The sequence below is a fragment of the Mustela lutreola genome, chromosome 8, assembly GCF_030435805.1.
Source record: "Mustela lutreola isolate mMusLut2 chromosome 8, mMusLut2.pri, whole genome shotgun sequence".
In the NCBI taxonomy this organism is placed as follows: Eukaryota; Metazoa; Chordata; class Mammalia; order Carnivora; family Mustelidae; genus Mustela; species Mustela lutreola.
In genome coordinates this window covers 125586879-125599162 of record NC_081297.1, presented here as the reverse complement: position 1 = coordinate 125599162, position 12284 = coordinate 125586879, and the positions used below count along the sequence as shown (strand labels likewise).

The 12284-nt window shown below is 35.3% G+C and overlaps 1 protein-coding gene across 4 annotated transcripts in view; it reads left to right on the top strand.

The window, feature by feature from the left end:
* Positions 1-12284, top strand: part of CEP83 (centrosomal protein 83) — a 132808-nt gene that overhangs the window by 81459 nt on the left and 39065 nt on the right. For 3 of the 4 annotated variants that reach the window (XM_059186528.1, XM_059186529.1, XM_059186531.1), the window contains exons 6-8: positions 2064-2315; positions 5183-5314; positions 11701-11815. In XM_059186528.1, coding sequence (XP_059042511.1) covers positions 2064-2315; positions 5183-5314; positions 11701-11815 — 499 coding nt within the window. The remainder of the gene's footprint in view (positions 1-2063; positions 2316-5182; positions 5315-11700; positions 11816-12284) is intronic. The other variant, XM_059186530.1, reaches the window with a different exon arrangement.

Genomic DNA, 12284 nt, shown 5'->3' with positions numbered 1-12284 from the left:
CTCTGACCATAGTTTCAGCTACCACTTCGGCTGTCCCATAGGTTGCTCTCAAAACTACTGGAGAGAGCAATAATGTAGGAAACATGCTAATCCAGAACATTAGCTGTCTGACCCCATATGTAAAATGAAGAGGACAAGAGAAATGATTGTTAGTAAATGAAATTATATGTCTAGTGTACTTAGCTCAGCACTTGGTCCATCATACTTAGTAAAGGGCACTGTTGTCTGAACTTGAGTTACACATGGACTCCTGACGTAGATGAGCCACCACACCTCTCATATAGCACATTAAGACTGTGTTTGAGATACCTCATGCAAAAAGCTAAGTGGTATTTTAAAGATATCCAGCCCAAGACCTTCATTTTAATTGGTGCCACAGTGAAAAAGTAACTTGCACAAAGTTACACCACTAGCTGAAGAAAAGAGAATGTGGAGTGGGGGAAAATGTAGTCAGGGACCAAACCTGAGGCTAATGTTGTCATGTAAAGAATGGCAGGAAAAATAGGAGAGAGACACTAATTAGCTGCGCTTGATACTGACTTTTATAGCTGCCTTCTACAATGAACTTTATTTTCTGGAAAAAAAATGATATTTGCCTGGTAGATATCTCTACCTGCATTTCCCATTGACATCTTTATTTCAACATGTCTGAAACCAAATTGGAATCACTGGATTTTAAAACTGAAAGTGATTTTTGAGGGCTTCCAGTCTAAACTCTCATTTTATAGATGAGGAAAACAGATTCTGTGCTGGGGTGGAGGTCTCACCCTTCTTAGATTCATTTATAGCAACGTGAGCCATCAATCATCTCTTGGGTCACTTTTGCCTAGGTTGCAGAGCATGGGGTCCTTTTGGCTTAGAGTGATCCTTCTAAGATCATCCTGGCTAGTTGTTAAGAGCAGTGGCTTTTTCGTTCGTTTTTCTTATTTTTTTCTTCAATCAGCTGAATCCTTTAGTTGAATCATATGAAGAGACCCCATATGTAGAAAGAGACTTAACAAGAGGAGCTGCTCTGATTAGCTGAGATGTGGTGGTGGGTGAGTAGGAGGGGATCAGGAAAGAATGAGTTTTACCGTGATAACTTAGCCATCTCATTCCTGGAGGCAAGGGTTCTCTAGAGTGTCCCTGAGGTTAGGAAGCAATTTGAAACTAGTGGATTCAGAGGCTTCTGGGATCTGGCAGTGGTGGTTGGCACAAATGAGAAAGTCCTTAGTGTTTTTGCTCATCAGGTTCCCCTGTGATTTCCACATACCCTGGCAATGATTTTTACTTCTTTCTTGAATGTAAGAAGTAAGAATGAGGCCATTAGTGCAACTAGGATTTTAATAAACTCCCAGCTATCATTTAAAAACTCTCATCAGTCACATTTGTAGTTATTTACACAGACAAGCAGCTTTTTTGTGAATTAAGTGACTTGGAATAGACAATTTTATTAGTATAGATATAGCCCAAGAATTATTGTCACTTGTGGAAAAGCTTAGCAGTCAGCATATTTTTTTCAAAGATTTTTTAATTTGTATATTTGACAGAGACAGCAAGAGAGGGAACATAGGCAGGGGGAGTGGGACAGGGAAAAACGGACTTCTCGTGGAGCAGGGAGCCCGAATGGGGCTTGATCCCAGGACCCTGGGATCATGACCTAAGCCGATGGCAGGAGCTTAATGACTGAGCCACCCAGGCGCCCTACAATCAGCATACTGATCTTGCATAAACCCCTTAATGTTCTGATGAATTATAAAATACTTGACACATTTTTAATTGTTTTTATAGTATTATTTATAATTTTGAATTTTAGTCAGCAATTGATGAAACCCTGTTCTAGACACCATGGGGAGATAGAAGAAAAATAGGCCAAGGTCCTTGCCCTCACATTTGAGTCATGCTGAGTGCAGAATGAAGAACGTGATATTTTAGGTTTTTTCTCTTTGTACTTGATTTCACCACCTGAGCTTTCTTTTTTATATTGTGTAATTTTAAATTTTAATTTATTGACTTGTAAAGCTTATTCATGACTGAAAATTCAATAATTTAAGGTTCTGTGCTTTCTTTCAAATTATTATTAGATTGCAAGCCTGAGGAAAGATAAAGAAGAACTACATAATCAACTGTTTATGGTTGAGCCCTCAGGAGACCGCAAACGAGCGGAGCATCTTCTTCAAGAGAAATTTCGTTTGTGTCAGAAAGTAAAAGGTTTAGAGGCTGAAGTAGCAGAATTAAGGGCTGAAAAAGAGAATTCTGGTGCTCAGGTAGAAAATGTCCAAAGAATTCAGGTGCGGCAGTTGGCTGAGATGCAGGCTACAGTCAGATCCCTGGAGGTAAGATTTTAATTGCTTCCCGGTAGAGTATGGCATGCTTTTTTAAAAGTGCAATTGACAAGCCTTTGATTTTTAGAGCATAAATGTATGCTTACCAGTCTAATGCTGACGCATTTGTAGAGTCCCAAGAGTATATATTCTTTTTGTAAAGAAGAAAGCTATTGATTCATAAGCAATAGCTATGCTACCACATTTACAAAGGGATTATTTATTCTTTGGGAGTCAAGACATCTAGTTGAAATGAATTAACTCTTGAAATACTGGAAAGTAGAATATGCCAAATTTTTAAAATTTGAATTTCTGAGGAGGAAAGTCCTCTCAAACCAGAAAAACAGTTTCTTCCTAAATAGTTATTTCCTTATGTGGAATTCAAGATATTAAAATCCTAAGTCCTGTATAAATTAAAATACCATACTTTTATATCTTAAGACAGCTTCTTGCCAGAGCAATACAATTCAACTTGGTGCTAATGTATATAAGTCTTCAGTGAAATAGTTCTTTGAGTTCATTAGAGAAAGATGAGAGCTGGCAGAGGTAGGCTGATACGCCTAGAGGTATTCTCTGAAAATTCTTGGTTTCCATTGTTGGAGAGGAAAAGCTTTTTCTTCATCTGCCTACGTTCACAGGTTGGAGGTTGTGAATTAAACTGACAAAAGACAGATTAACAAGAGAAAAAATATTTATTCAAAGATTAACAAGAGAAAAAATATTTATTCAAATATGTGTACAGGAGTTCACAGAATAATGTCGCTCCACGTGGTAGTTAGAATTTGGGGCTTACATACCAGCTTACTAGGGAAAGGGAGGGGGAGAAAGGGAACTTATAGGAACACAAATGACTTTTAGGAAAGACAAACGAGCCTTTAGGAAAATAGGTGGGAGATATGACAGTTTTGGGACAATGTGTAGGTGATTTCTTATCCTTGTACTGATTTCTCCCTTGATAGGAGTCAGTGTTCACTGGCTATGAAACCCCAGGGGAGGGGATTTATAATTCTTTTTGGAGGCTCTGCTTTTCGGCAGCTAAGACGAGTTCAGGGAAGAACCTTTTCCTGTGTCTATTGATTATTAAATGCCTTCAGTTCAAAATAATTTTTATGCCACTGTGGCATATTCTGCATCCCTTAACTATCTTGTTTAGGTGTGCTTACTTTTCATAGTTCTTAGTGTCTAAGATGTAATGGATAATACCAGTTGAATTGTTTTGATTTATTTTGAGCAATCCAGGAAGAGAGCGAGAGAGCACGTGTGTGTGTTAGAATAGTTGTGAAATGATTAGAGTTGTAGAGAAATTAGTGGGCACCTAGCAAAATACTTATTTATTTATTTGCTGCCAACAAAGTGGGTACAGGGAGCACATTGATATGTTTTGAAGAGTAGAAGTCACCTTTTTATTTTTTGGATGAAGCCTCTGACAGTATTTGCTGGTTTCCTGAACTAAAGTTCTATCATTGGACCTTAGACATGAGGCAATTCAGAATGGTACTCTTATGTTGCTACCCTTCCATCCTTAATGTATTTATAGTGACAGAATAAGTGGGATGATTGCAATTGAATATAGCATATGATCCCAATGCAGAGCTTTCATTCAGGTCATTTAGAATGATGATTTTCAGGACAAGTTGAATGATTACAAAAGATGGGAGGTTCATTTGTGACATTTTCAAAAGAGCCTGTAGTTAATTTTATCATTTGTCAGATGAAATGAAAAGAAGCATTTCTTTCTTAGATTTTTCTGGCTGTCATTGTGCCCAAAGAGTATCATTTTATATGTGAGGAAAACAGTTTTTTCCTGAATTATTTGTTGAATATACTCTTGTCATATTTAAGATATGTAGGAAATGAGATCTTATAAAACTGTGAAGCTTATTCTTAAATTTCAAACGTTTTAATTTTAACTATTTTGAGTTGAAATTTATTTTAAAAAGCATTTAGTTTTCACTTTCTAATGAAAGAGTACTATGAGTGTTATCAACCAGAAATTTTCTTGACAATTTACAGATTTAAGAATCTTTATGATATGATGGGTTCAAGAGCTGTGGAGCTTTTTGTTCATATACTTCCAGAGTCTCCAGATTAGTTGAGGATTGTGAATTTTTAAATCTCGTGTTTTTATTTGTTAATCTACTTTGATTTTCAGATTTTTAGTTCTCACTACTACAAATGAACCCTTTCTTCTACTTTCTATTATGCTTTTATATTTCTGTTATGCATTGAAACCCCCCCCAAAATGTTTGTTTGAATTGTGTCAACAATAAGAGTAAATCGGTATCAAGTGAGTACATTAGGTACTCTCTTTCATGAGAGAAGTATATGTTTTATTTTGTTGGTGGCTATTGATACGTCATTTCTCCAGAGACTGTTGTTGTATATTTCCTGGATCAAATATCTTTCATTTGAATTCTACCAACTACTTTGAGAAAACTCTTGTTGCTTTGGTGCATGTTAATATTATTGAGGTTTTGAATATTTTGGGGTAGTATGATTATACATATATTAAGTCAAGCAGAGAGAGTCAATTATCATAAGGTTTCACTTACTTGTGGAGCATAAGGAATAACATGGAGGACATGGGGAGATGGAGAAGAGAAGTGAGTTGGGGGAAATTGGAGGAGTCCATGAGACACTGTGGACCCTGAGAAACGAACTGGGGGTTTTGGAGGGAAGGGGGATGGAGGGTTGGGTGAGCCTGGTTGTGGGTATTAAGGAGGGCATGTATTGCATGGAGCACTGGGTGAGGTACATAAACAATGAATTTTGGAACACAGACAAACACACACACACAAATTTATTTTAAAAATAAATAGTGTTTCTTTTTATATAATTATAAAATTATGAATAAATTTAAAAATATTTTTTAATAAAAGGCTGAAAAACAGTCAGCTAAACTACAGGCTGAACGTTTGGAAAAAGAACTACAATCAAGCACTGAACAAAATACTGTTCTAATCAGTAAATTGCATAAAGCTGAGCGGGAAATAAATACGTTGACCAGTAAAGTAAGTCATTTTAATGTTTCTACTTCATTTTTTGGAATGCTTGATTCTGCATAAGGACAAATTTTATATTGAAATTGTTTACTTCTCTATATTGAAATCTTTTTTTATCCTATCATTCTGCCTTCCAAATACATGTAAAATCTGACTAATTTTTACTACTTTTACTGTGACTACTCTTCTCCAAGCCATGATTTCTCTAGGTTCAATTTTTACAGTAACCTCCTGACTCTCTACCTATTCAGAGCTCTGCATGATCTGCCTCTGCAGTCTTTCTAGAGCCATCACAGTCCATTTTCCCTCCTGTCCACTTTGCTCCAGCCTTACTGGCTTTCTTCTCACTCTTACTTCTGTCCTAGGACCTTCGCACTTGCCTGCTGACATGGTCTTCCTTCAGATCCATATAGTTTGCCTTCTTGCCTCTTTCAGACATCGCATTCTCAGAGAGGCCTTCCTTGTCTTCACTTTGTGAAATACCATCTTCCCTCTTCTGCCTCACTGTCTGTCTTTTTTACCAGCTTTATTTTTCTTCATAGCTCTTAACAGCATTTAGTATATTTATATTTATTTTTTGTCTCTCCTTTTCTCTCCCACCCCATTTTCCTTTAATCAAATATAAGCTTGTATCTCCATCTCCTGGAACAGGCACTCTATAAATACTTGTTAAATGAGTGAATTAATAATAGCAGCATGGTCTGCATTTATGTTATTTTTAGTTATTTTTTTAAAAAATATTTATTTATTAGAGTGTGTCAGAAAGACACAGACTGTGTCAGAAAGAGAGGGCAAGGGGCAGAGGAAGAGAGAGAATCTCAAGTAGACTCCCCACTGAGCATTGAGCCTGACATGGGGCTTGAGCCCAGGACCCAAAGATCATGATCTGAGCTGAAGTCAAGAGCCATCCACTTAACCAACCCAGCCACCCAGGTGCTCTTACGTTATTTTTGAAAGAATATATATAATGGTTTCCATGTCTTTTATTTATTTATTTATTTATTTATTTTTTTAAAAGATTTTATTTATTTATTTGACAGAGAGAGATCACAAGTAGGCAGAGAGGCAGGCAGAGAGAAGGAGGAAGCAGGCTCCCTGCTGAGCAGAGAGCCCGATGCGGGACTCAATTCCAGGGCCCTGAGATCATGACCTGAGCCGAAGGCAGCGGCTTAATCCACTGAGCCACCCAGGCGCCCCTGCATGTCTTTTATATACTAGGTTTTCTCAGGAACTTACAGTTTTTCCCCTCATATGCTTTATGTATAAAGAATCTGATAACCAGAAATAGGAGAGCAATGATGAAAGTATTTTTTAGAAGACTGTAGTGAATAACAATATCATATCTTCTCTGGAGTTAAGACAGACTAGATTCAAATTCCATTTCTTTTTCTTACTAGCTGTATGACCTTGAGCAATTTACTTTCTCCTTGAAAATTTGTGTTTTTCTTTATAATGCAAGACTAATATATACCTTATAGATTATGGCAAAATTAAATGCAATATTATGCACAAAGCACTTTGCATAAGGTCTAGTAGATAATTACCCAAATATTATTAATAGCTATTATTAATGTTAGTACTTGGGGGCATCTTCAAGATCTTAGAAATAAGTGTGGTTTCTGAATCAGTGAAATCAATTATTTTTCATCAGAGCAGAGTTATGTAAAATTACCTTGAAAAACAAAAGAGGTCCCAGACCAGAAGGAACTTACTATAGCCTAGTAGAAATGAACTTATCTAAAGGAGTAATATAGTCGTCATAAATGACTTGGCCAAGAAATTACTTGAGAGAACTTAGGCAGTGTTCATAACAGAAGTGAGAGTTTTAGTAGAATCTATGAATTCTGTCCCATTGAAGAGATAATTCTTATTGTGGGAAGGAATTCATCAATCTGTTTTAAATGGTGGGCATGAAACTATCAATTCATTTCATTCCATTTGTTCTGATTATATGATCACCAAACAACTTTCTGTTACTTAATTTCCCATGTAATTTTGTCTACAGGGAGAGAATGCACACTGGTCCTTCAGACTTAGAGTGTTCTGTTTTCCATTATAGTTTTTTCTCACAGCTCTGATTTTATAAACCAGTCTTTATAAACTTTATTAATGTGAGTCCAGCCTTGAGAGTGGTGATTTCGGTGTCCAAAAGGCCATAAGCCATGATACTGCATGTGTTAGATGCCACCCTTGGGAGATAGTCTACCCAGTTTTTTCCATGGCAAACACATACTCTTATGTTTGTAGATTCTGTCTCTAGTGACGTTTACAATTCTTGTTTGAGTTTTTTACTTTACAGTTTACGAAGTGGTTTTGTAGCCAGTGTATTTAATTCATTAGACATAGCTGATGCTAGAAAGAATATGTGAAAATTAGGCAAGAAGATTTTTAATTGTTGAAATAGTTTAATTTAGGTGTTTTCTAGGCTAGCTTTTATGTTGAGACTAAAATGTATTTAGAAATTAAAAACTGTCATTTTGGAGGGGGTAGTGAAGTACAATAGAAAAGTTCATGGACTTTGAATCAGATAAATCTGTCTTTTGATCCTGACTCATTTATCTCACTCATTACCTGTGTGACTTCTAATTCGCTTAACTTTTAAGTGGGAACAATGCCTTTTTCTTCCAGGATTTTTCTAAGATTAAAGATGGTATTGAATGCAGTAGATAATAGCCTATGATGAACATAATAGCAACAGTTTTACACTAGTGATATCCTTAAAGGAGAAAAAGATATACATGAAGAACATGGAACTTTAAGCCTATGACAAATTCCATTCCTCATTATATAAATCTGTAGAACTGTAAGCAAGTTTCCTCATAGATGAAATGAAACATCATTCTGGCTCATCCCTAGGAACTCATCCAGCCTACTAAGATTGTAAAATAAATTAATAATTTAATTGCTTCCTGATTAACCTAAGTAGATTTTTTTATACATCCAAATGTATACATAATGAGATAGAGTTCCTACAGTGGTAGAGTATACAAAGAAATGGAGTATACAAAGAAGTAAATTCAGGAAGTTCTGCCATGCCTTTTTTCCAATTCTGATATTGCTAAGAGTTTCCTAATTTTAAGGGCACACTTGTGTTTTTTGCATATAAATGGCATATTAAAAACCACCCTTCAGCTTTAGACAAACCAAATTTTCATTTGGAATCATGCATGTAAAAAGATTTCATTGGAAGGATAAATTTTAAAATGATATTTCAAACATGATTGTCACAGTTTTCTTTGCAACTTGAGATTTTCATCAATATTTTGCAACTCTAGCAAATGGTTGTTTGCAATGCAAAGGAGCACCTGGGGTGTATTTGTCTAAGTTATTCAAATTTTGTAAATGTTTGTCAGGTTTTTGAACAGAATTATGTCAGTGTGATTCAGTGTCTTGTATTAAAAAGTATTGCTAATGGTGGCCTGAAAATGGCAACCTTGAAGGTATTTTACATTCAATGAGATAAATTCTGGTTACCTCAGGAAGTGTTTGATCTTTAAAACTCCAATAAAATATGCAGTTTAAGGAAATCATCCCACATAGTTATCCTTATTAGCTACATTAATGAGGTCATACCATCCTTTAGACCTTTGAAAAAAGATCAGAGTTTAAGTACTATCTCTTTGGAATTTGTATCAAGAGCTTCTTGAATAATACAGTTTTCCAACTCTATCTTTCTTGCTTACATATGTTTTCTTGCATGTCTGTGTATATGTGTATGTGTAATTTTAACAAATTCTGAACCCTTGTAAAATGTCTAATACTGCCATTTTTTATGGTTCTTAAAGTTAGTAGTACTGGTAGTACTTTCTGGATACTGAGCTTCTGTTACATCAAAAGCATAAAGCAAATTGGCAACATGAAGGCTCAAATGGAAAATGTATTGTGAGAAAAAACAAGAGAGACAGGATGTCTTGGCCCCAGGGGAGCTTCAGAAGACTCTGTATCTCTTGAAATTATATGTAACATTGTAACCTTATACATTTTGTTTAGGAAATGATCTCTAGTTTTCCTAGGAATTTTGAGGCCTGATCACAAGAAAGGTAAAGAACCAGGGATCTAGGGTCAGAAAGAAAAGTTTATTGTGACTAGTTGGGATTTGATTCAGATTACTTATAGGAAGTGCTACTGTTTGTCATAGCTCAGTAATACAATTCATGTAAGTTTTTCATTTTTAATCCTTTTAATATATTTTTAAGAAGTTAAAAATTACTATAAGTGCATTCATTATTTCAGGATTATAGAAACATGGCACTAAAGGAAAACTGAAACTCCTATAGATCCATAGATAAGTAAACTCAAATGCAGCAAGGACAAATACTTTGAGTGTATACCACTAGTTTAATAATAAAAGTAGGCCTGAAGTCAGACTTCACTTGTTTGACTTCCTGTCTACTGTTCTTTCAGTTTCAGTAATTACAATTTAGTAGAACAATATTTTCTCAGAAGAAATAGGTTTTTATATATTTCATAGTTCTTGTTGAAATGAATGAAATTTTTGCAAAATAAGATGGCTAAAGTTTTCCACCTCATATTTAGAGAGGCTACAGTGTGGCTTATTAATTAACTGCTATGTTATTCTTAACCTTTTACAGCTAGTATATAATAGCAGGTTATAATTTCATTTGTTATAGAAATTGGATTTTCATTATAGTTATATTTCTTCAAAATTTTAAGACATTTATAGTTTTAATTCTGTCTGTCCATGAAATTAAAATGTAGTAGAGCCCAATCCACAGAAAGTTTAAGTTGTTAAAATAAATAAAATTTCTTAGCTGCTTTCATGTAGTTGAACATTGTTCGGTGAGACTTATTTTCAGTAATGTTTAAAATTGCAAGCCTGGTGTCAGCACAATGTATTCATTTTATGTAGTGTCATTAAAAAATCTGTAAGTTTATTTGGAAGCAAAACATGCATCTTAAATGTGGTTAGCAGTACAAAGGCAGCACAGTACTTGCTTTTCTATTTTTCTTTAAGTGAGAATGTTGACCAAACCATTCCTTACAGTGTTCTTAAGACCTTTCATAGATGGAATCTCCTTTGGTAAAACACTTCTATTTCTCATCCTTACCCTCTTTGGCTCTAGAAGCCTTTTCTCATTTGTTTCTAACTCCCATCTTCAGTTTTTATAGATTTCTGTTGCACTGAAGTATATGATCCTCTACCCTCCTGTTCCCACCATCTGACATATTTGATTTGTATATATGTGTGGTTTTCTCCTCTAATTTCACAGTTTTATGCATTAGTGTGTCAGAGTACAGATTTATCAAATTTTTATATCTGTATTGGTTAAATCCTCGTTATAGGATTAACTCTAGGACTAACTTTAGAAACACCTTATGAAAGGGAAAGGATATAAAATAGTAGAGGGCAGTGCAGATAGCTGGAAGGATGAAGCTTTCTTGTTTGCTTCTGTAACCCCAGCTCCTAAAACTGTACTGGGGCACATAATAGGTACTCAGTAAATATTTATCCAATGAATGAATACTACTCATGAACTAAAATCATTCCGTTTTCAGAAGGGTTGTCTCAGAGAAATCTAAAAATGGTATGTGATTAGTTAATCATATGGAAGATACTGACAATTATTTCTCTTCACTCAGGGCTTTTCAGAGAATTAGATTTGGGCAGTAAAAGTTTAAATTAGATTTATATATTTTGTACTCATTCTTCCCACTGCCACCACATCCACACATCCACACACACACACACACACACACACGCACACCAAATTCAGCTGATTCTTCCTTCTTGCCCACTTTGTCAATCCTTTGCCTTCTAATTGGCATCTTTACTTTCATTTTCTCAATCTTAATTTGCAATTAGAGTTAATTTTCTGAAACAAAGTTGACTGTGTCACCTTCAGTAGCTAACAGGCTACGCGGCCCTTTTGTGCAGCAGATAATGTTTATTCCCCGCCACTTCACAGATTGATTGCATGCCTTCCTCTGCGTGAACGCATAGCTCGTTGCTTTCTTGCAAGGATACTGTTGTGACATTATACCTTTATAACATTTTATGTGCTGTTCCTTCTACCTAGAATGCCTTCTTGGCACCAGCACTTTTATTAAAAGGAGGTTTTTGGTTTTTTTCTTTGAAGATGAGCCGGTCATTGACTATTGGATTTTAGGTACTTTTAGGTAAGCCTTTTAAGGCAAGATTAAGCCAGGTGACCCCAGCCTGATATTTGTAAAGAAATAACTCGATTCTGTTAGGAAATTCTGTTTTCTTGGTACCAGATACTGTTCAAAGCCCTGAAGCACCTTCCCTCTTGGAAGGTGCTTATACTGTGTACTCTGCTTTCCAAAACATTTTCTCATTTCTGCTGATGTTTTGGGGTAAGCAGCTAATGGCAAGAAAATGACCTATAGTAATTTCAATTTCTAATTATCAACAGGTAAAAGAACTTAAACATTCAAACAAACTAGAAATAACAGACATCAAACTGGAGGCAGCAAGAGCTAAGAGTGAGCTAGAAAGAGAAAGAAATAAGATTCAAAGTGAACTGGATGGTAATATATTATTTCCCATGCTTTTTACTATTCTTTTTGCATAGAAACAAATTATTAATATAGATCAAACTAAATTTTTATTTTTGAGCCTAACTGAATTTTAATCTTAGAGCACATATGGATTGTTTTTTATTTATGTTGAATGTTCATTTTGCGTTGTATCTCTTAAAAAAATCAGTCTTATGTTTATACAGTTATTTGATTAACACATAAATTAAGTGAAACTTTCCAAATGGGATTCCATACTTTCTGGGTTTATAGTTGTGAATCTGTTTAGATCATGTGATTATTAGTCCCAGACCATTTTAGTGATGTGAGACCATTTTAAGAACGTAAGGAAGAGGGACATCTGGGTGGCTTCTCCTTCTGCCTGTCGCCTGCCCTGCTTGTGCTCTCTCTCTCTATTCCTGACAAATAAAATCTTAAAAAAAAAAAAAATAACATAAGGAAGATAGGTAAATCGTAGGCC